The 24779-nt window shown below is 42.9% G+C and overlaps 1 protein-coding gene across 2 annotated transcripts in view; it reads left to right on the top strand.

Annotated features, from left to right (window-relative positions):
* POU6F2 (POU class 6 homeobox 2) overlaps nt 1–23968 on the top strand; it is a 507841-nt gene extending 483873 nt beyond the window's left edge. For both annotated transcript variants that reach the window (XM_088832426.1, XM_055421162.1), the window contains 3 exons: nt 10035–10203; nt 19811–19979; nt 23464–23968. In XM_088832426.1, the coding sequence (XP_088688552.1) occupies nt 10035–10203; nt 19811–19979; nt 23464–23968 (843 nt within the window). The remainder of the gene's footprint in view (nt 1–10034; nt 10204–19810; nt 19980–23463) is intronic.
* The last annotated feature ends 811 nt before the right edge of the window (nt 23969–24779 follow it).

Genomic DNA, 24779 nt, shown 5'->3' with positions numbered 1-24779 from the left:
ATCAATACTTATTTTTTAAAAAAAGCAAGTGGCTTTATTTTTCATTCTTAGTGAATATGAGTGACAACTAAATAATTGCTAATCTATAAACATGAATATATTCGGTTATAACAGGGACGATTTCCTAAGGTTCAATAGATATGTGTTCTTATTTATCACAGCTTATGATACTTAACTTTCAGTCAATTTTAAAAGGGGTCAAGAAGAAACTAAGGCCAGTTAACATCTTATCTGTAAATGGGGGAAAAAAGTATTACACATTAAGAGATCCCATATTGATGCCGCTGAAAGTGCTTCCTAGAAATTAGGCAATGAAAAATAGGAGGTTCTAATTGGTAGAATTTCATTAAAACCGTGAGAATCCAGTATGTTTTATCCATTCAAATATCAATCAAGCATTTTCTGTGTGTTATACTAGAAGCTGGGTACACAGCCCTGAAGAAGAAGAACATGGTCCCTGACCTCATGGAGTTTCTGGTTAATTGTTTTCTTCAATAAACCTTTCTTGATAACCCACTATACACTGAGCCCCTGCTTAATGATAAGAAACAGGGGTGAAAGAGTGACAATTTCTTGTCTTAAGGAGCTCATAGTCTTGTAGAGGACACAGATGTATGAGCACAACCCCATTATGCAATAAAACAGAATGCCCTGGGACTTCCCTGCCAGTCCAGTGGTTACAAATGTTGACCCATCATTCACCCGACTGACTCCAACCCATTCATCAAGACTCACTTCCAAACCATGTGAGCACTTCCACTGTGGAGGGGGTGGGGGACAAGGTGGGGGGAGCGAGCGAGGAACTAAGATCCAGTGACACGGCCAAAGACATTTTAATAAATAAATAAGACAGCATGTCCTGTAACAGGACAGGTATGCACAAAGTTTAGTATCATCACAAAGATGGAAGTGACTGACTTTGTCCAGAGAGTGCTGAGTCCTCACATGGTTTGGAGGTGAGTCCTGATGGATGGGTTGGAGTCAGCCAGGTGAATGATGGGTCAAAAACATTCCAGGCAGTGGGAAGAGCAGGCACAGAGACAGGGACACACGAAGAAGCCTGGAGTGCTAAAACACAGGAAAAAAGGTTCATGTGACTGAAACGCAGAGTCTGAGAACAGTCATGGAAGGGGTCTCGTTCAAACTGAAAAGGGTGACTTTGTCCCAGTGTGATCTTGAGGCATTCCTCATCTTTGTGCCTCAGTTTTCTCATCTGTAAAATGGGAAATGTCAGTATCTCCCTCACATCGCAGTTGGGGGGCCTCTCTTACTCCCGCTGGTTCTCCCTCAAAATGGAAACCACTGCCTGTAAGCCAGGGTTCCCACCACCCTCTTCCCCAGCTTTCTCACAGGCAGTGGGACAGTCCCTGACAAATGTATCATGCGGACTTCTACCCCCTCCCTCTGCCCCTGTTTCTCAGCTGTTTACTTTCTTTTACTATTTACAGGATTCCACTGTATTCTTTAACCTTCTAAATAGTTCCCCCAAGGGAACTGGACTGGTGCCTGCTGGTCCAGTGGTTAAGACTCTGAGCTTCCACTGTAGGAGGCATGGGTTCCATCCCTGTTCAGGGAGCTAAAATCTCACATGCCACACATGTGGCAAAAAAAATGAATAAATAGTTCCCCAAAATTTTTCATTGACTTTTTAATCCCTAGTTCTATCTGTTCAAACCTATGTTCAAAATTATCTCTGGGCGCAGAAATGAGAAAATTAATCTTTTCGTACAATCTGCTAAAAAACTATTTCTGTCACCAAACCCAAGCTGTAAATTGCCAAGAAGGTGATGAATTAATTAGAGATCATCAACATTTAATACAAGCAGCTCACTCTCACTTTGAATTTCTAAGTAGGGTGTGTGGGTGATAGACCTCTGCCATTGTACAAGATGACAGCTCTATATTTGAGGTAGTACAGTTTTGATCTAGAAGGACCTAAGAAACAGCAAGTAAGAGGGAGGTATGGTGCTGCTCCTCAAACCCTTGCCCACTGTCAACAGCGTGAATCCATTTACACAGTCTCTCTCGTGAGCATAGATGCACCTCAGAATCTTGCTTGCACCCTACCTGTTGACCCCTGGAATGAAACCTCATTATCACGGTGGAAATGTCTGGTCCTCTGCTAGTCTAATCACTGCCATCAACCCTGTTGATAGAACTGGAGATCTAGCAACTGGGAAGAAACAGCCAGCCTCTAGAGGATGTGCCTCGCCCATCCAACTCATGTCATTTACAACCAGCATCGCAGAGAGCAGGACTTGCCTTGCCAGTATGTGCATGCATCTCTCATAAAAGTGCATGCTGAGAGGACATGTGCACACAGCTGAACAGAGTGACACTCAAACCTTCCTGAATCTCAAGTCACGGCAGGCACCCATGGACCTGTCCCGTTGTTCAAGGCACGTGCCAGTGGTCTACTCAAGCCCTAGAAAGGTCAAGAGAACTGATGATGGACCTGGTGAGAAATATCAGGAGAAGAGCACCATAATGTTTCTTGGCATCAGCTCTGATTGAAACACCTTGGAAGGTGTAGTAAAGTTAACAAGTTGGGTGAATCGACAGGAAATGCTCAAGTCTGAGTCCCAGATATAAAAGGGGGAATTCTGAGGATAGAGGGTCATAAAAATGCCAAGAGTCCAAAAGTAAAAAGCTCAGACCTAGAGATATATATTGGAGAAGGAAATGGCAACCCACTCCAGTGTTCTTGCCTGGAGAATCCCAGGGACAGCGGAGCCTGGTCGGCTGCCGTCTATGGGGTCGCACAGAGTCGGACACGACTGAAGCGACTTAGCAGTAGCAGCAGAAATATATATAAGACTAGTGGTCTTCAATTTTTTTCTTTAAATATTACCCTTTACATTGAAGAAATATTATATGGACAACCACTAAAAAATAAAGGATTTCTCTTGTACAGTAGAGAAGTTTCTCAATTTATTTTTTGATGTGATTTATGACAAATGCTTGATCTCACCAGAGCATAGTTCCAACAGTAAAATATGTCATAAATTACAAGAGCAGAGAAGTCCCTAACTCGCACTGAAAAGGAAGTCCACTTTTTATGGAGTGAAGTACAGGTCTCTTGGGCTAGATGACCTGGAGTGATTCGTTTTAATTTAATAAAAATAATTTTAAAATATTACTTTTTACACATGCCTACCACTAGTTAAAAGAGCCTGGATAAAATCCAAGAGTGAAGAGTCAACTACTCTTGAGGATGCTTTATTCCAATGATGAAAGACTGAGAACCTGCAAAGTTATCATCTGAAATACAAACAGTATTTTTTAAAAAACATATACCAGGATCTGATAGTCCTAGATATCACTTCCACAGTATCAAATCAGGAATCCTTGGTGAGCAACGCAAACAAATAAAAGTCAGAAAATGACTAGACAAGAAAGAGAGGGGGACTTCCCTGGTGGTCCAGTGGTTGAGACTCTGTGCTCCCAGTGCAGGGGATGTGAGTTTGATCCCTGGTCAGGGAAGTAAGATCGCACATGCTGCACAAATATACATATATATATATGAGAGAAAGAGAAGTATCTTTCTGTGCATGAAACAAAGAACTTAATACAAAAATATTTGGTAGAACTTGAAAGTAACCTTTCCTTTCCTCCATAAGATTCTGCAGCTCCAAAAGTCAGAGTGACCCACATGCCAGGGTTAGACCTTATTGTTCTGTGCTTGTGAATTAATGATTTCTTCATGAGCAGCACAGAAATCATGTTGTGTATATTTATTCTTCCTCTGACTAAATCCCAACAAAAGTTTATGGGAGATTGTTAATGTCATTAAGAAAATAGAGACACAGGAAAGGGAAAATGTGATTTATAAAATCAAAGCATTGAAATTTTTCAAAAATTAAATACCATGGCTATGATAGTTGGAGACTGCCATCCATGAAAGCACTCAATTGTTTTTCAAAATGTAATCTTGGTGCTAAAAGGAAGCCAAAGGAAAATGGTTTATTTAAACTAGCTCTCTAAAATGCCCTGCATGCTAAGTCACTTCAGTCATGACCAACTCTTTGCAACCCTACGGTCTGTAGCCTGCCAGGCTCTTCTGTCTATGGGATTCTCCAGGCAAGAACACTGGAGTGGGTTGCCATGCCCTCCTCCAGGGGATTGTCTTGACCCAGGGATCAAAGCCACATCTCTTACATCTCCTGCACTGGCAGGTGGGTTCTTTACTACTAGCACCAAGGGGAAGCCCCTAAAATGCTATATGATTCTCTAAATCCATCTTTTTTTTTTTTTTAAGTAAAAAAATACAGTCACCAGTTTTTTCCCAGCCGTTACCTAAATCAGTTTCCAATTTTTTTCTTGGAGCCATCCAGAATGAGACACAAATGAGGTATTTCCACCCATACAGGATCTAAAATAGTCATAAGGGTTTCCTAGAGAAAGGAAATGTGTGTCAGTGATCCATAAAAACAGACCTTTGACCTTCGAGCCACACACCCGGGCATCTCACCTCTGTGGTCTCTCCTGGTCGCTCCCAGTCGAGCTCAGCTAACAGAGCACATGCTCCCTGCCCACCCCAGCCTGGAAGGCCCAGGATCCCTCCTTTGTGAAGCTCCCATTTATCATTCTCTCACCTCAGTTTTCCCCCTCACTGCATTCACTGTCATCAGTCTGTACTGTCTACACCTGGAAGGCAGGGACCAGACTGATTCAGCCTTGCTCAGGCCCCAGCCTATGCTGCGTGCTCCATCCATCGTGTTTAACTGCTGCCAAAAGGTAGTGTTTCCCTATCCGGGACACCAGATTCCAGAGTCATGCTCCCTGAGGAGCCCAGCCCAGGCCCTTCCGTGGCTTTCCGATTCTGTGTCTTCTGCCATTTTCCAGTATGTTCCAAACCAGCACCTGCCGGTAGCTTGCGGAGAACTTCCACACAGCACTCTCTTCCCTAATTCTCTTTCTTTCTCTGTTAACCCCTTCTTCTGCACTAAGATGCAGAGTTCTATCATGTTCTAGACATGATACCCAAGGGAGATTTTAGCTATCAGAATTTATCAAAATTTTAGTACTCAAAATTTTTCAAGGTAGGTTGTCCTGAGGTCAACCCTGAACCTTACAGCAAATTTAACACCTGCACAGTTGGCCATGTCCACTGTAGAATGAAATCCTCGATAACATTCAGGTATTCTTTATGTTCTCCTAATTATTAAAAGTTCTTACTAAATCTGGGTTCTGGTTTCTCTTGTCTAGATGCAATAAATCTACTTTCTTTACCCTTTTTCTAAGACAAGATCCTTCCAAAACCTTAAGTGGTCCCTCAACCAGTAGCCTTAGTTTCCTTGGGAACCTGTTAGAAATGCAAATTCTTGACTCCCACCTGGACCTACTGCACCAGACATTGTGGGGGTAGAGTCCAGGGATCTGTATTCTAACAGCCGCCCAGGTGATTCTGAAAGCACTTAAATCTTGAGAACCACTGATTTCATTTCTTCTGCACCCACTTTGCCTTTACCTGTTTGGAAAGTTTCTTCTCCCCCCTACCCAAATGAATTTCTCTATATCTATATTTGAATTTTATTGTTTATATAAATTAACTTTTTCCAATTTATCTATCACATTCTGGTTCTTCATTTTATCCCATTTTTCAAGATGCTTGTCACCTCCGCTTATTTTTATATCAATCGTGAATTTAATTCAGTTCAGTTCAGTCGCTCAGTCGTATCTGACTCTGCGACCCCATGAATCTCAGCACGCCAGGAGTCCCTGTCTATCACCAACTTCCAGAGTCCACCCAAACCCATGTTCATCGAGTTGATGATGCCATCCAACCATCTCATTCTCTGTCCTCCCCTTCTCCTCCTGCCCTCAATCTTTCCCGGCATCAGGGTCTTTTTAAATGAGTCAGCTCTCCGCATCAGGTGGCCAAAGTATTGGAGTTTCAGCTTCAACATCAGTCCCTCCAATGAACACCCAGGACTGATCTCCTTTAGGATGGACTGGTTGGATCTCCTTGCAGTCCAATTGACTCTCAAGAATCTTAGCCAACACCGTAGTTCAAAGGCATCAATTCTTTGGCTCTCAGCTTTCTTTATAGTCCAACTTTCACATCCATACATGACCACTGGAAAAACCATAGCCTTGACTAGATGGACTTTTGTTCAAAAAGTAATGTCTCTGCTTTTTAATGTACTGTCTAGGTTGGTCATAACTTTCCTTCCAAGGAGTAAGCGTCTTTTAATTTCACAGCTGCAATCACCATCCGCAGTGATTTTGGAGTCCAGAAAAATAAAGTCAGCCACTGTTGCCACTGTTTCCCCATCTATTTGCCATGAAGTGATGGGATCGGATGCCATGATCTTAGTTTTCTGAATGTTGAGCTTCAAGCCAACCTTTTTACTCTCCTCTTTCACTTTCATCAAGAGGCTCTTTAGTTCTTCTTCACTTTCTGCCATAACGGTGGTGTCATCTGCCTATCTGAGATGAATTTAATTAGAAGATGCTTTATTCCAGAAACTAAAATATTATTAAGGATATACTGTGTTACACAGGGAAGACAGATGAGGAATACTGGCACAGAAAATCCAGATAGCCTTCAATGTGTGCTTATATCTATTTTTGTTGAATACAGTAAACATCAGCAGTGCCAGCCAACGCAAACAAACCAACAAAGGCAGCCTATGAGATGCAGTGAGAAGCGTAAAGCTTAATGGACTCTGAATCCTATTTCTGCCTGTCTCTCAATCCTATTTCTGCCTGTCTCTCATCCCCTGTGTGGGATGAACATCCCCACATCCTTCTCTCCTTCCCTGGATAAAGCAAAACCCCAGGCTAACACGAACTGCCCCTTCCTTTTCCTCCTTTTTGGTGGACTTTCCATGCCTATATTAATTTTCTAGAAATGCCATAACCTTAAAATCTTGATTCAAGTAAGAACCTTTTAGTTTTTTTATAGGTTATTCTGAACTGTTTGGTTGAATGCTGGAAGGTAAGCAGGACCCCAGTGTTCTTAAAAAAGTGCTTATTTCCTTTGGACAAAATACAGCTTTCCTAGATTCATAGTTATCTTAGATTCATCTCTTTCTTTGACTGTGTAGACATAGAACAAACTCTCAACAGAGCTATTTTGTTTTCTTCTAGAATTCTTTCTCTTGTATAGACTTCTAAGTGAGACTGAAGCCTAGTAATTTTTCTTTACCGAGTGTGTATGAGAAAAAGAAATTTAAATTGATTATTGTCTTATCCAGTTCCTTGTTGGTACTCTGCCACGCCCAGGGCCAATAAAATATTGATGAAATGGTAAAACCAAAGACTAGCTTATGATTCAGTAATTCAAAACTGTGCAAAGCTTTTGTCAAGTAACAATATTTAGAAGGACAACTCAATAGGTTAGAGGGGGTAGACTGACATGCAAATATCCATCACATTTTATTAAGCAAATTAAAAATAGATTTGATCTTCAGTGTGTGTTCCTACAGAATAAAATTTACTGGATTCGATTGTTGATTATGTGCTCAGCAGATTGGCTAATTACTTGAGGCAGATGCTTGTTGCATATTAATTTGAGTTCCCTGTCAATTACAACTACCTTACTTCACAATCTTAGCACAGTGGAGTAACAATGAGGATGTTCCCTTGAGATGTAATTGCAGGAAATTGTGGAACAGGACAGCCAGCCTGGCATCCTGGAAAGAGCCCTGAACTATGTTGTAAGAGCCTGGATTCTAAGGCAGACTCATTGTCTTGGGAGAGTCACTTACTTCCCATAATCATGCCAGCTATATCTGCTGCATAGAGCTAGCCTGTGAATCTGGAGAGCAAAAGCATTACCACGGAGTGCGGGGGGAGGGCAGGATGGGAAGGGAAATAGGTCCCTAAACACATTTCCAAAGTAGCACATGATTAACAATTGTTTGAAAGTAGAATGTTAATTGATGGTTAAAAACACTTTAGGGAATTAAAAAGACTGTCAGTCACAGGTGTTGGTGATGCTGCACAGCAACTGGAATTCTTATACATAGCTGGTGAGCATATCAAAGGCTCCAACCACTTTGGAAATCAGTTTGGTAGTTTCTTTAAAAGGTAAATGTGCACTTAAGGTATGACTCAGTCATTTCCACAGTTCCACTCATAGGTATTTACATATAAGAAATGAAAACACAGGGACACACAAAGATTTGTCCATAAGTGTTTATAACAGTTTTCTTCATCATAGCCCCAAACCAGAAATAACCCAAATGTCCATCAACAGATGAAATGCATAGACAATCTTTGACATAAATATGCATACAGATATATAACAATACTATACATATTTCTCAGCAATTAAAAAAATGATTTACTGAAATATCCAACAAAACTGGGTAAATCTCAAAAACAGTGTCTGAGCAAAAGAAGTCAAAGGCAAAAAGAGTACATACCATACAACTCCAGTTTTAGAATTATGCCAAATGAGTACTTGTGGCAGAAAGCAGCTCAGTCCCTGTCTGGGGCCAGGAGCTGGAAAATTGATTACAAAGCAATTAGGAAACTTTATAGAATGATAAGAAGGTTCTATATCTTGATAATATGGTGGTTTCACAGATGTATATATTTGACAAAATTCATCAAACTATATGCATAAAATGTATATATTTTATAATGTGTAAATTATATCTTGATAAAGTTGAATTAAAAAAAACTGAACACACACACACTGGGAAAGCATAGACAAATGTGAAGTTGAAATCTTCAGGCTGACTCTTAGATCCTGAGGAGGTGGTCAAAGATCAGTGCCTGTTTTGTAGTTGGCTCTCTTTTCACCAAAGTTCAGGGCCTGGCCTGATTCCACTCCCAGACTGACTTCCTTTTATTAAAACCCTTTTTTGAAAACCTTCCTACACCTCTGGGAGCTGTGATGATGGACAGGAAAGCATGCTGGAAAGTACTCTGTCTAATCTGTGTCTAATCAACAAAGGTGGCCACTGCTGAGGCTGCTGGTGCCCTTGTGCCAGGCCTAGGGCTGTCATTTGCATCCGCTTCCTAGAGGGTCAACACGTGGATGGAGAGAGACCACTCCCAGGTGTCCAGGTGGACCCAGAACCTGTGACTGTCCTCTTTTCTCTCTCCTTCCTCCCTTCAGTCGAGGTTCTCACCTCCCAGAACAATAGCACTTTGATAACCTGGAAAGAAGTCTTGAGTACAATGACCGCCTTTCTTACGGCACACAGACCTGAAGTGAGTTCTGACTTCTGGCCCTGCGACTAAGAGCTCAAGCCCAGGGATCAGACTTCATAGGTCTGGAGATCAGCTCCTCCACACCTGCCGAAGGAAGACGCCAAATCCTTTAAACTCTCCGTGCCTCAGCTTCCCTGGTGGTAAAAGAATAATACCCACTCCACAGGCTGATGTGGGAGTTTTAAATGAAAGGGCATGACAGTGCCAAGCAAAGTGCTGGCACATTGTAAGAAAGTGACAACTAAGAGGGACAAATATCAATCAATACATTTGTCCTGACTGCCCCCATTTCTCTTTTAATTTCGATAGGATCTTAGAATTTTTTCCCAGCTCCACAGTAATATACCCAGACTCTTGTTTGAGAGAGCAGGAAGTTCCCATACACAATCAGCCTAAATTGGAACTTTCCTAAAAACACCAGTTACATAAGACAAAATGATTGGGCACAACCCATTCTTGATCTTGAGTCTTGCGGTCTAAGTTGATGGCAGGTATTATATTTTATCTATACGTACTTGAGAAACCTGTCAAGCGCCCTGGACTTGCATGAACAGGCAGAAAGAGTCCAATCACATGTGGCGGTCAAGAAATGTAGAAAACTAGATGCTTCAGCAAGCCAAGTAGGGAATTAATATATTTAGAAATACTAATAAAATGCCTGTCGAGGCAGCAGCCACATAATATATACAAAAGAAATAAAGAAAGAAAACAAAACCCTGCCTTTTGTGCAGGGTGTGAATTATTCCAGAGAAGTATATATTCTTAGAAATAAAATGATTCAGCCCTGATAACACTTCTATTCCCTGGCATTTTCCTCCTAATTTTTCATGCCTTTGTGTATTTTTTTACATCCCTCTGCGTAGCTCCACCAACCCTCCCAGACGTCAGTGGGTCAAGCAGCCTCCCAAAGCAGTCTTCTGCACCTGGCTCACAGCCAAGCATCCATGTCTCAAAGCCCCGTCCGGCAGGCTTCCTCCTCTTCCTCCTCATCCTCCTCTTCTTCAGCTTTGAGCGTGGGCCAGTTAGTCAGCAGTAAGTATCCTTTCTGGCTCGGTTAAATCATGGTGGCCTTCTTGTTGCCAAATTGCAATGCCTCTCTCTCTCATCCCTCCTATCCCTTCCTCCCTCCTTCTCTCTCTGATCTTTCAAACAGAAGAGAAGTTTCCTGGCACTGGTAGGTCAATATTGGGATGAGGTCCATGCCCAGGGCCAGTGGTTCACTGGGGAAGCAGACACCTCCACACCTCATCAGTGAATGCATGGAGGGGCCGTTTCCACCCCAAGATGCCTTCTGATGGCGCTGAGTCAGTCTGGCCACTTCAGAAGGAAGAAACTGATCAGCTTTCAGGGTGTGAGCCACATAGCTCAGAACTGAAATAACCAACAACAGGCACTCAGCCAGCAGGTCAAGCTGCTTTTCTGTGTGTTTGAAGTCCCTGCCATTCTATTTGTAGGTGTCAGAAGAAATAAAAGAGAGTGTGCCTATGGGCGGGTGGTGTGTGCATCACGAGCTGCCCCCAGTGGCGCGAGGGGGAAGCTGCATGGGCTGGAATCTGATGAGAAACCTCTGAACAACCATTCATAAAATAACGTGAGCCTGCAGGTCTGCTTCCCTGAGCAGGCCATGTAGACGTATTTTAGAAATGGTAAGTGGCCCTAGGAGAAGACAGCGTATGTATCAGATGCAAATAGAAATATGTTGAGATGAATGTGACAATGATCTAATTTAATGTTAGTTGTTCACCTTTAGTACAATTTTTACCTGTATATAAAATCACAGAATAGTGCATGAATTATAATTCTCCAGGCCCCAAAAACCCAACAGCTATGGGTTTAAAGGGCTACAGCACTGCAGAGGCATCTGTGGCACGAAACAAGGATATATGTGAGTATCTGTGTTTGGTCAAGTGTCATGAGTGACCTGTTATAATAGGAATAGTAGGGATTCTCCGTATCATGGGCCAAATCTAGGGATGCAAGGCAAAATGGAGGGTTGCCGTGTCTCCCTCACACACACAAGCAAGCTCCCCAAAACATATACATGTACATATATACATACGCATGCATATATGTATGGGTGACCCTCGGTTCCATCTTGACATTTGTCTCTAGCTGGGCAGAGAAGGATTAGCCTTTTTCAGAAATCAGTTACAGAGCTACTTAATGGACCAAATGAAATTTCATTTACACAGAGGCCAGTGGGACATTCTATGAGTATAATGAGTGAACCATAGTCCATGTCCTTGAGAGGAAATATTAAAAACTGGGGAAAAGAGACTCCTTTACCACAGGCACTTGAAGCAAGAAACTCCAAACTCATATGTAGAGCCTGAATGAGGTACCTTCTCTGGGAGATACGAGAAGGTCCAGGACTATACCTACCAGGGTTTGGACTTTACACAAACCCATTGCTGGGCTTAGGACTGCTACAGATTTTGAGCATTTTGAGCATAAACCCAATATAGGATAAATAATACATGGAACATCTTCTGATACTGATTATTCCCCAGCAAACTTCCATTTAAGATTTCACTTGTGGACTTCCCTGGCAGTCTAGTGGTTGAGATTCCATGCTTCCACTGCAAGGGGTACAGGTTTAACTTCTGGTCAGGGAACTAAGACCCCACTTGCTGTGTGGTGTGGCAACAACAACAACAAAAAAGACTTCACTTGTAGAGTTTTCAAAGCACTTTCAATATTTTACCTATTTGAATACTCACAAAAAGTAATATAAATTATCATTTTCGGATACTGATGCTGGCATCAAATAGATCCTGCAAAATACAATCCATCTTATGTCAGGGAGGCCAGATTCAGTCTTAGTTGAGAGACCTTGACACCCTATGATGAATCTCCTGGGTGATAAAGCCAAGATGATAACCCAGGCAGTCAGATTCAATGGGTCATACACATTCTGCACACGACTGCTGCCTTAAAAAGACAGGACGCTTTCACAAAATTTTATCCAGTGCAATTTGAATGATAAAATACATCAAATCACCTAAATATTCTTCAAGTAATTGTTAAATGCCTGAACCCATGTCTTATAATTAAAGCACAGGATTTTTCTCTGAGCCAATATGAAGAGAAACCCTAGACAACTTTCGTGTTTTGAAATGTATATTCAAGCATGCAATATGCATTTAAAATTACTTTTGTCTAAGATTAAACTTTGCCAACTTTGCAGATAGGCTAATGTGGGGGAGACCCAACCCTTATTTCAGATGTAATTGTTATATACAGGTTAAATTATAGGAGGGAAAACGTGTTTTAGTCAAAGGATGTCAACTTAAAAAATTTAAATGTGGGGAAAAAAAACAACTTACTTTTTGAGCACCACATATATGTGAACCCAGGAATAGAAACAAAGAAAGAAAAAATAAGCAAGATGTGGTCCCTGCTCTGGGGGGAAGGTCATGAACTGATAACAAAGAAATACAGTTACAACAAAGGGAAATAAATGCTATGGTCAACATATAAATAAGGTCTGTGGCAGTACAGTAGATAGTGATCTCATTTTTGGAGACTGAGACGGAACAGAAGGACATCTGAAGTAAATAATCCTTCAATTAAGTTGGATGGTTAATGGATCAACAAATCCCTCCACTAAGCCAAGGCCATAGTTTGAACCAGGTCAAACTCGATATGAACCTATGGTCAAAACCTTGGTGAGTGAACCTTCCTAAGTCATGGTCAAAGTGGCCTGATGCTGGGCAGCCTGCCATTGCTTCAAATGAATGGGAGTGGGTGGGGCATCCATAACCTCCCCTACTCCAGGTGAAAAAATGCAGAGTTAATACCAAACATGCATGCATGCTAGGCTTCCCAAGTAGTAAAGAACCCGCCTGCCAATGCAGGAGACACAGGAGACTTGAGTTCGATCCCTGGGCTGGGAAGATGCCCCAAAGGAGAGCATGGCAACCAACTCCAGTATTCTTGCCTGGAGAATCCTATGGAGAGAGGAGTGTGACAGGCTACAGTCCATAGGGTCGCAAAGAGTTAGACATGACTGAAGTAACTTAACATGTACCCTCCATCTATTATCTGCAGAATAAGGTTGAACAGAAATGCGCATGTTAAGTCACTTCAGTCGTGTACAACTCTCTAAACCTGCAGACTGTAGCCCACGATGCTCCTCTATCTATGGGATTCTCCAGGCAAGAATACTGGAGCGGCTTGCCATGCCCTCCTCCAGAGGATCTTCCCAGCCCAGGGATGCACACTCCTTAAAACATCTGCATTCTGTTCACAGCACTGCACAGCCTGCCCTGTGTCAAACCTTGCTCAGTCACCAGGGGTAACTACAGGTTCCATAAGCAGAGCTTTTGGAAAGTCTAGAAGAGCCAAACAAATGACAAAGTCCCAAACTAACTTAAGATTTACACAGTACTTTTCAAAAAAAAGTAGATATGGGACTTTTGTGTTCTTTTCTGGGTTTGGTTTGGCTTTTCAGGACAAAAAAACCCAGGCTTTTCTGGGTTTGGTTTGGCCTGTAAACTCAATTCTCAAACAGCAAAAGGACTGAGAGCTAATATAAAAAAAACACAAACTATAAGGTGAACCTAAAGATGCCTGGTACTAAGAAATTTTTTAAAAACAACAACACAAAAAAAAGACTGTCATTCATATCATGCACACCTGAAGACTGAATTATATCTGCTTCGAAAATGAACTTTTCCTGCTACACCGAAATAACAATATGGTAGTACTGGATGCCATAAAACAGCCCTGGCTCCTTTGTGGACTCTCCTCTTTGAAGTTTGCATGCTTAAGGATCCCAAACAACTAACAAACTAAAAAAAAAAAAAATGCCTGGTGATAGCTATGGCACAGTGGGACCCCCGATTCACTTGATCAATTTCACGCCATTTTCTACAGCTCAATAAAGTCACCACATTGTAAGCAGGCTGTTCTCCCAAATTACATTGCACATTCCCAAATGGTTTCTATGTCTCAGAAATATTTGGTAAATATGCCCATTTTTTGCTATGAGAGTAGCACTAAAAAGCAGATGGATATTTATAAGGCAGTGAATTCAGACTTGGCACTGTCTTTATATTAGATGTGTGTTTCTTCTGTAACAATCCCACAAGCAGAGAGTGTAGAAGTGGTGTGTGGGTGGAATGAAACTGTTGGACCCTTTTAGCAACCCCTTATACTGATATACAGGGAAACAGTTGGAAGAAGCTAAATTTTGAAAATTAAACAAAATAACAGTCCTGGCCCATCCTGAGCACTCAGTTCAGTATGGGCTCAGTGACCAAGCAATCCGATTCTACAGAACAGGTTCGTTTTCACACACTTTGCATTTAGCTCCCATGAAAATCTTTTATTGTTCAGCCCATACATTCCAGATTTGGGAAATGTCATCATTATACTTAAGGGTTGCTGCCAACATTCAATGCCAGTGTAATATAAGTCTCCAGGTGAACCAATCCCTACATAGGTTGATCTTCTGTCTCCTTTAGCAAGGCTCAGATTCAAGGCAAAGCCTGGAGGTCTTTGCCTTCTGACTCTATTTAACACTGAGTAGGCCAAAATGTTCATTCAGTTTTTTCTGTTAAGATGTTACAAAAAAAACCTGAATTTTCTGGCCAATCAAATGTATTGGACTGACTTAATCTGGAGCAAACTTCTATAAGAGATGCATTTGCACTTCCTTCCCAGTGCAGAGAAATACCAAGTTGGGTTTCCCCAGAGCTGGATTCAAGGTTCTGGATTTACTTCTGGGGGGACCTGAGGGTTCCCTCTGAAGTCCCCATTAAGGAGGCTTGAGATTCATCCTTAGAACTAACCCAACCCCCGCAGAGCCAGGAGAAGGAATGACACAATGGAGAAAGGAAAGCCAGACTTCCCGATCCCAGGGTGGACTGTCAACCTCTGGGCCAGATTGAGAGCTACAGTAACCTTTAGGGAAGCTTCCATTTACCATTCACCATTCATCTCTCATTTCGTCTCTTCAAGCAGAAAAGCATATAACCATTAATGAAAAGGAACTGTCCAACAGTGGAGAGAAAACCTTAAGCACTTAAGACAGAAACTTTGGAACCAAAAAAAATTGCATTAGTTTTTTTATTAATTCAAAACATGTTATGGACACCATCTAATGCATTTCAATGCGGGAAGACAAGTCCCACATGTTGCAATCAGAGTAAAACTAATATTCATCCATGCAAACACTGTCTCGCACAGGTCTTGGGATCCGTGGAATTAAACCATCATAATACATTTGCCATCTGATTTTTATGGATGAGAACAATAATATAAAGAAAGCCAAGCAGCTCATCTCCAGCAATCAACAAATTGCACAAAAAATGAACTACTGATTTTCCCTCCCCTGGCCTTTGTCCAATAGAACATCACCCTGTTTCAATTTCACCATAATTCCTATCTTATGAGCTCTCTAAGTAGAACCAGGAAAAAGACAAGAGTGGGAAATGGGTGAGACAAGGAAGAAGATGTGATGAATGTTTGTTTGGGGTCTTACAGAAGCCTGTGGACTCAGGGGGCCAGGCACCCACCTTTATGAGCTTCTTAAACACAGCTGGTCAGTAAAAGCAAGTAAGAGGTCATAGCTTTCTTTTCAACCCTGATTATTCTCAGCGATCTGGCCAAGAGCAACCTGCACAATCACACACATGGATTTCACGGCTGGTCTCAGGGAAGTAGTAAGGGGATAAACAACAAAGGCAAGGAAGACATAAGCTGGAAGCATCTTGCACAAAATTGCCTCTGAAATCATAAACCTGCCTGGTACTGCACTGCCAACTCAGGTGGACCCTGGGACTAGAGTCGACCCCAGAAATCCTTCCAGATTAACGCTCTTGCTTCCTGTTGGTCTAGAGATGGGGCTATTATAAGGCAACAAATTTACTTCCCTACCTAGCTTTGCTCAGAGAAAAACTCTCCCCTCAACTCCAGACTCCACTGGCCACCCAGCCCACTGACTCCCAGACATTTATCCCTTGCTATGAATGGTGGAGCCAGAAGTGGAGGCAAGGATGGGGCGCCTACTGAGTCGTCTTTCTGGCCCATCATCTTTCAAGGTGGTAGAGATCTCTGTGGAGAGGAACCTGGTGAATAATGATGGTTAAGCTTCCAGTGGAGCCACGCAGTGGATGCCACATCCAGACTCGGACTGGCCACAACTACAGGGAAACCTTCTGACCCTGGGGTCAGTAGGTTCTCTGCATCAGAGTCGCCTGTGATACCTGTTAAAAATGCATGTCCCAGGTCTTAACAGGTGACTTCTAGACCTACTGAATTAAGAAAACCACTGTCCTGGGGACTTCCCTGGTGGTCCAGTGGCTAAGACTCTGCACTCCCAATGCAGGAGGCCCCGGGTTTGATCTCTGGTCAGGGACCTAGATCCCACATGCCACAGCTAAGACTCAGTCCAGCCAAATAAATTAAACAAGAAAGAAAAAAAGAAAACCACTGTCCTAAAGCCACGTTGTTACAGGAAAGTGTCCAGCTTCCATTTCTTCATCCTCAGTTTTGAACCTCCACTGCTCATACTTGCAAAGCCACCAGTTCCTCTTCCTTTTCTCTTGGAGAGAGGCTAAGCCCCCTCTCCCTGTGCCCCTGTTCTGTTCTGTACCAAGTGTCCCTTTCTGTTCTACACCAGATCTTCTTGACTGTTAGTTTACTATTGCCTCCTCCCTCCACAAGGAATTCGTTTAGACTTTCCTGTCCTAGCTGGCCCCCTTCCTCAGTGAAATGTTAGCACCACAGGTGTGCCCCACACTGGCTCTGGTCATGTACCTCAGCCCTTCACGGGAGTGCAACAATTGTGCTACCTAAGACTTTTCCTCTTCCCCACTGCCACCTCGGAACCAACTTCCACCCCCTTGGGAATGCATGCTCTAAAGGCAGGGTCATAAGACAGGCTCAGCACGGCAGAAGGTCTAAGGAGGGCTGGAGGTAAGGATGCAGAGGAGCTGAATAGGCAGCCTGAAGCAAGGCCAGCTGACTGATTTTGCCCAAGTGTAAGTGTGGCCCTCGTGGACCAAATCTTCTAAAATTTCAAAGAAAAAAATGACAAATTTTCGAAATCTCCCGGTGTTTAATGTTGTCAAGTAATTCCCCCAAATTGTACGCACTCAAAAAACTAAGTTTTCTTTGCAAGATGTTCATTTGCAACTCCTGCTCTAGGAATTTTTAAAGGAAGAAACACAGCAGAGGTTCTCAACTGCTATGTGCATGGATGGGACTTCCCAGAATCCTTAACAAATCCTCCCAGCTGCACCAGGTGCACTGTGGGCGGGAATTAAGATCCAGAGGGCAGCCCTCACCAGGCACAGCCTAAACAAGTCTTCATTGACCAAGTGATGCCAGGCTTCCGAGTCAGTTGGGAGAGAAAAAGCGGGACTATAATTAATCTCAACAGCCTATCAGTTTTATAGTCATCTTCTGCCCTGTCCATGAACATAGATTCTCTTTATACTAAACTGAAATATTCACCACTCACAACACAAGCTCTCCCTCCCCCTACCAAGATCCCTTCAGGCCCCTACAGTGCTTGGCTCCTCCCCACACCCAGGCCTGTCTGTACCCTGCTCCTATGGACCAGAATAGTCTCTGAAAGCTGCCCACTGGGTAAGACCCAGATGAATCCTCTCTCCTGTCACCTCTCCCTTCTCTTAAAATTTTGGTGTGGGTGCCACACTCCTAGTTCTTAACTGTAGGGAACCTGGTATTTTCCTCTATTTCTCATTCATAATGTTGAGCCCCAACCCCCTGTAGACAGCAAAGTCCATAGAGGCTGGACCTGCGTCTTCTCTTTCTCTTGCTCCTTCTCTCCACTTATTAGGATTCCCAGGAATCACTTAAGAAATACTTAGAGGGAATCCCTGACAGTTCAATGATTAGGACTCTATCTACACTTTCACTGCTGTGGGCCAGGGATCAATCCCTGGTCAGGGAACTAAGATCTTGCAAGCTGCACACCCAAAATCAAAACAAACTAACAAAACATAAAGAAAAAAGTAGAAATATTTAAAGACTAAAGGCAATGATTATACCACTTTTCACACATTTTTCTGGAGAAGGCAATGGCACCCCACTCCAGTACTCTTGCCTGGAAAATCCCATGGACAGAAGAGCCTGGTAGGCTGAAGTCCATGGGGTCGCTAAGAGTCAGACACGACTGAGCGACTTCACTTTCACTTTTCACTTTCATGCATTGGAGAAGGAAATGGCAACCCACTCCGGTGTTCTTGCCTGGAGAATCCCAGGGACGGGGGAGCCTGGTGGGCTGCCATCTCTGGGGTCGCACAGAGTCGGACACGACTGAAGTGAATTAGCAACAGCAGCAGCAGCACACATTTTTCTTCCATGAAATTATGCTTAATGACGTGAAAATTCTATAGGACTTTGTTTTTAATGAGAAGATAGGGTACAGTGTACACATTCACAACTGATTTAACTGACAGATTCTATTTGCCCTGTAATGTGAGAACCTATACAGGAAGCTCCAAGCCCCGCACAGATGTTAACATGTTTACTTCAAGGTTCTTAAAAAATTGACCCTGGGGGTACAAATGTTTGTTTCTTTTCATGATAATAGTAGTTTCTATAACCTTAAACCCAGAAGACTGATAGAGTCCACTCCAGGTCCTTAGAGAAGTCCTGGAATGGACTGAAATGGGTGGGTGATTGTGCAGAAAATGGAAAAGAAAAACTTTTCACCTAAATCCAGGGGAGAGGTGAAGAACAATAGAGTCAGCTTGCAGGGAGGATGGCTTCGCTCCAGGCAGGATGGAGCTGCACTTTGAAATCTTCCACCATCCCCAATTCATGCTGTCTCCAGCTTGGTGTAGGCTTTCATTTATCCAGGGATCAGTAGCTGGGGGTGGGGGGGTTGGGGGGAGAGTTTCATTCTCCAGCTGTTGTGTCATTTCCCTTGATAAGTCCTAAATTGACTGCGTTATCTGGCACCAAAGGAGCTTTCCTGCAGTGGGCATTTTTTATTATGTGCCCTTTCAGGGGACAAAGACATCTGTGTCAGTAAATTGCTATGGGGTGGCGGGAGAGGGGCGAGGGACAGTGTTATTCCCACAGCTTCATAAGTATGCTATTCTTAGGGGCTAATGTGAACACAAGAAATTAGGCATCTGTTAGCCTGGCTGGAGCGGTGATCAGGTAAAAGGAAATACAAAATACTATTTTTCTCCAAGGGCAATTTCTAGCACTGAACAGTCAAGATATATCAAATAGAAATCTTTTCACCTTTCTATTTTTGCATGATATCTGAACATATTTATGGGTAAAATGGAGTTGTACTCCCCCATAACTGGTATGTCCCCGCACCACCACCGCACCCACCACCTCTGCCCCGGCACTGGTAGTATCTGCTAAGCTCTAAGGAACTCACTCTTATATTGTAGAAGTGGCAGGATGGGTTCACTGTGGTTTTCATCTGGGACAGAGCTATCTCAAAGAATGATTGGTGCTGATGGAAATGAGTTGAGGCTAGGGGCTTGAGCTCCACCCCGGGGAAACAAAGAACATTCTGCCATGTGGCTTCCCCACCACTCTGCTTTTATAAACCAAGCCACTTTCTCATCAGCCATCATGAACACATAGTACTCGGATGTGCACTGATGTATTGATCCTATTTTTAAAAACATCTCCACAGATCCTCAAACGGCTGCGGGTGAGGTGGATGGGGTTAATCTGGAGGAGATCCGAGAATTTGCCAAAGCTTTTAAAATCCGGCGCCTGTCCCTTGGCCTGACCCAGACTCAGGTGGGCCAGGCCCTCAGTGCCACCGAGGGCCCCGCGTACAGCCAGTCGGCCATCTGCAGGTAACCCGTGCCCGCATGCTGTCACCTCTCCCAGCCGGCCCGGGCCTCGTTTGTCCTCTCGGCTCAGCTTTTCTTCTTCGGGTGGGCAAAGCTGGAAGGGTAGAGTGTGGGAACGAAGTTTGGGGTAGCTATGTGTTGGGACTGGTGATGTTGATGGAAATGAAGTTGCTAAAGCAGATTTGGGGGGCTGGCTTGATAATACCCATCAACTCACAAAGAACTTCCAAGGTGGTTTCATTGGAAACCCACCCCCCCACCCCCACCTCCCCAGGGCCAGAGGCTTCCTTCAGGATCCACAGCCCTCATAGCTGAAATTCACCGTTTCCTGTCTGTGGACTGATGTAAAGCTGCCGGTCCCAGATGGTGTTAATACTCACACCATTTCTGCTTCGGGAATGGCTCTCTAGATTTTCTAAGAAAACACACCGTAAAAGAAAAAAAAAATAGAACCATCTTGTGACCATGAAGGATTTTTCTAACTCATCTCATCAGACACAACTTTAAAAGCATATTTTTTAAAAGAAGCAGCTGCTTTACATAGCTCAGAAAAGCACAGTGCGAATTTGGCCTAACCTAGCCCACTCCCTCCCCAAATTAAATACATAAATGACAGAAGCCAGCCTTGGTTGTGTTCGAGTTGATCTGGGTCAAGCCGCCAGAAGCGGACCCCGCGCATGCATGTGTGTGTTGCACTAATCCCATGTTTATGCATGAGGTAACAAAGGCACTTCAGTAAGAGCTTTTTCCTCTTGGGCAATGTCTTATGAGTCCTCCTCCATCAGGAAAAGCCAAGAAACCAACTCTAAACTCATTTAAGTGGATTTTGTTCTTGGTGATCCATGAAATGCTGTCTTTTTATCTGCTCTTTATACTTTTAATGTATTCCCCAAAGGACGGAAGTGTACTTTTCCTGCAGTTTAAGACTAAGGTTATAAATAACATCAGTATGGGGTAGTAGCTTGCAGCTCACATTTTGCTCAATGATTTTCCATAAAACCCATTGATTGTTGTTAAATACAAAAAGCACCATAGGATCCTCTCACTTCTATGGTCTCCCCTACTGTTTTTTCTTATAAGATACCTCCCTGTAGAAAATAACCTTTATTCAGTCTATACAAGGCTACTACTGCTGGGAAATTTGTTTCCAGGCTTGTATATGTTATTCCAAACAACATGTACCGAAGCATCAACACTAACAAGCAGCATCAAATGATATGAATACTGTTGCTCCCTGTCGGGAAACATTAATTTTGTTTCATCTCGACAAGCTGGTGATAAAGGCTGCCACAGGTTTTGAAGTTGTTGCCCATGTACTATTGTTGCTAAAGTCCTCTTTGGCTTATTTTTAGTCCTAAAATGCAATTTTCTTTTCATGGTTGAAGTGCTGTGTAAGGTTTTCACTAACACATGTAGTGTTTCTTGGGCATTCCCAATCAAAAATGTTGATTTCTAAAATCTCTTTTGGAAGCCAAAAAAACTATGGCTGAAATGAAAAGGTGACTTGATGGGTATTCACTGTTTAATAGAAAATGGCAGATGGGGACTTTGGGGCCCTTTTCTAGCTCCTAGTGTTTCAACAGGGTAGTTTTAGAGCTAACTACCAAGGGGGGAAAAATGGAAGTCTTGAAAGAGACCAACATCTGACACTGGAACAACTCCGGTTAATTTAAAGTGGGGAGGACTCTGCATCTGCACACGCTCTAGTGTCGCTCTCCCTCTCCCCTTATTAGCTGCAGGGACTCGCTAAGGCTTTGACCATTGCCCCACATCAGAGACACAGAGGAAAACACACCATCAGTAAACTGGGCATCCTTATCACAACCTTTGTCCCCCACACCACAGTGCTGTAAAGACTGTTGTCATACTATCAAGACTTTCCCTTTGGGAGTTTTGCAGCAAATGATGGTAAAGTGTGGTATGTGGCAAATGAACGCAACAATGAGCGCTTTAGCAGAGCCTGCCACGGTGAGCAGCTCATTAAATGATACTAAATAATTAGTTCATTTTATACTGGAAGCAAAATGTACTTCTTTCCTCTTTGACCAGCCGAAATTTGGGAGTTTTTTAAATAAACAACTTCTTGATCTATACGTGGAAGGGAATGCTATGGGAATCACATTAAATTTTGATACTACTGGTGCTGCTTATCACAGCGTAAGATATCTAAAATGGAATGCCAAAAAATATGATTAAGGCACATAAAGGAAGCCTATCCTTTTGTGTCCTTTTGCAAGCATCCTCCTAAAACATGCTGTGACAAGAGCAGGTTCATTTTCACTCTATGAAAACAGTCAATTGTAATAAGATGCACTCTGCAGTCAGAAGGTTGTTTTTCAACAGCATTGAACTCGAAAAGATAGAGGAGAATGCTGTGGATCCAAAGTTGTCATCCTGGATGGTTGTGCATTTAGTATTAGAATAAACAAACAAACAAAAGGAATGGGTACTGTATTTCATTGAGAGTGTGTATGAATTTGATACCAGGATGACCTCTTAAAACACTGTATATAATTTTGTCCAAGATGCTTCATATTTTTTTAAGTCAGTGTAGCAAAGAATTGCTGATGGCAATTGATATATAGAAGACCTCATTTACAGAAAATGATATCATTCAAGTACAGTTTGCAGATATAGCACATTAAACACAGCTTGATACCCTGGTGCAAAAGTACACCATTACACTGGACGGTGTTGAAAGGCCTGAGGTGGCCCTAGCACTTCCAGGGAGTAGGGGTGTTCATAGTAATTACAATGTGTTCAGCTGTTTGAGTCCAACAGTAGAGTAACAAGGGGTTATGTTTAACCTGAAAAGGGAGCATATTGTTAACTTACATATGGTGAAAATTGTTTGTTACCAGAGAGAGACAGAGATGGGAGGGAGCTTGGGGGAAGAGAAAGAGATTAAAATGAGACACAAAACAGAGATGAAAAGAGAATCATAAAAGAAACGTGTCCCAGTTGCCATCACTGATGATTAGAAAGGATAGAACGTTTTTTATCGCCAAGTCAATGGGGGGGATTGAAAGAAACCAAATGGAAAACACACAAAGAATCATTTTAAGCAAAAGAACATGACAGCTCTTGTCTTTGATGTCATTTCCTGGCATTAATTTTTGCCTTAAGGATTCTGAAGTTTGGATGAATTGGTGCTGGGTAGATTCAAAGCAAAGCTCAGATCGCAAGCATTTTCAGGAATAAGATCTATGAGTGGTTTTTTGTTTCTGTCCTGGTGGCTGCTGTGTTGTGCTGTGTCCACCCATGCTCACCTGGTCCTCATGTGGGTGTGCGGGCTGCATGTGGGGGGCATGAAGCATGCAAGCGGTGGGCGCTGGCTTGAGTGGGGTGGGCTACCTTACAGCTGGCTGCTTATCTGGAGTGATTTCGCTCTGCCAGTCAGTCAGTCAGGCAGGCAGGCAGGCAGGCAGAAGGCCCACCCTGGCAGAGGACTCAGTGTAAGACTGTTCTTTCTCAATTTTCCCCCCAGACACACCATCCTGAGAAGCCACTTTTTCCTACCACAGGAAGCCCAAGAGAACACTATAGCTAGCAGTCTGACAGCCAAACTGAACCCTGGCCTTTTGTATCCTGCCAGGTTTGAAAAGCTGGACATCACTCCTAAAAGTGCCCAGAAGATCAAGCCGGTGCTTGAGCGGTGGATGGCTGAGGCTGAGGCCCGCCATCGAGCAGGTATGCAGAACCTGACCGAGTTTATCGGGAGTGAACCGTCCAAAAAGCGCAAGAGGCGCACCTCCTTCACGCCCCAGGCCCTTGAGGTCCTCAATGCCCACTTTGAGAAGAACACACACCCCTCTGGGCAGGAAATGACCGAAATTGCCGAGAAGCTGAACTATGACCGGGAAGTAGTTAGAGTTTGGTTCTGCAATAAGAGGCAAGCCCTGAAGAATACGATTAAACGCTTAAAACAGCACGAGCCAGCCACGGCGGTCCCTCTGGAGCCCTTAACAGACTCGCTGGAAGAAAATTCCTAAAGAGACACCTACTCAAAATCAGAAGAAAAAAAATCCACGGAAACTAAACTCCACCTTTGGGACTTCATCCCATAACCACCCCTCCCCACAAAAAGAAAAAAAAAAAATTACATTAAAAATAAATTTTAAGATAGCCCCAGTCATCACCCTTGTAAGTAAAAGACTAAGAAAATTACCAAGTGGACAGGATAGTTTATACGCCTCCATGGGTTTTCCAAAAAAGAACAAAAGGATTTTTTTGAAAATTTTTAAACAAGGAGTACACCACATTGCAGGTGTCCGGGGGAGGATAGGTCCCTCCCCCACCTGTCTCCCCAAAGCCAGTTTTTTAATGGATTTAAAGCAAACCAAATAACCACAAACTCTTTTTCTGTACATTATGGATATGTGAACACATTTTAAGGAAAAAGAAAAACAACTAAACCAAAAAAAAAACAACCCAACAACAAACAAATGAAAACTTTTCTCTGTTCAAAGCGAATACAAGCCTGCCACCTGGAGGAGGGACTATGGACGGCATTCTTTCAGGTTCTAAGTGCTGATTCACTATGAAACCTATTAACCAAAGTCAGAAACACTGCATTGCAAACGCGACCATGAGTCTATTCTTCTCTGCCTGTCAAGTTGTGTTCTGAGATTTTACATTTGTACTTAACGGAAAAATAGCAAGCCTGATTTCTCCCATCTTTCCTATCTATTGTTACCACCTATGGGGTGGGCGCCATTGTTGAAGCCATTCTGTAAGGCTCACTATTGGTTTTTCTTTGGTGGGAGGGTCTTATTTTTTCTTTTTTTGTCTTTGTTTGCGGGG

The sequence above is a fragment of the Moschus berezovskii genome, chromosome 3, assembly GCF_049115385.1.
Source record: "Moschus berezovskii isolate FMDL1 chromosome 3, NW_MosBer_1.0, whole genome shotgun sequence".
NCBI classification, from domain to species: Eukaryota; Metazoa; Chordata; class Mammalia; order Artiodactyla; family Moschidae; genus Moschus; species Moschus berezovskii.
Note: the sequence above shows the minus strand (reverse complement) of the source record. Positions and strands in the feature narration are given on the sequence as shown.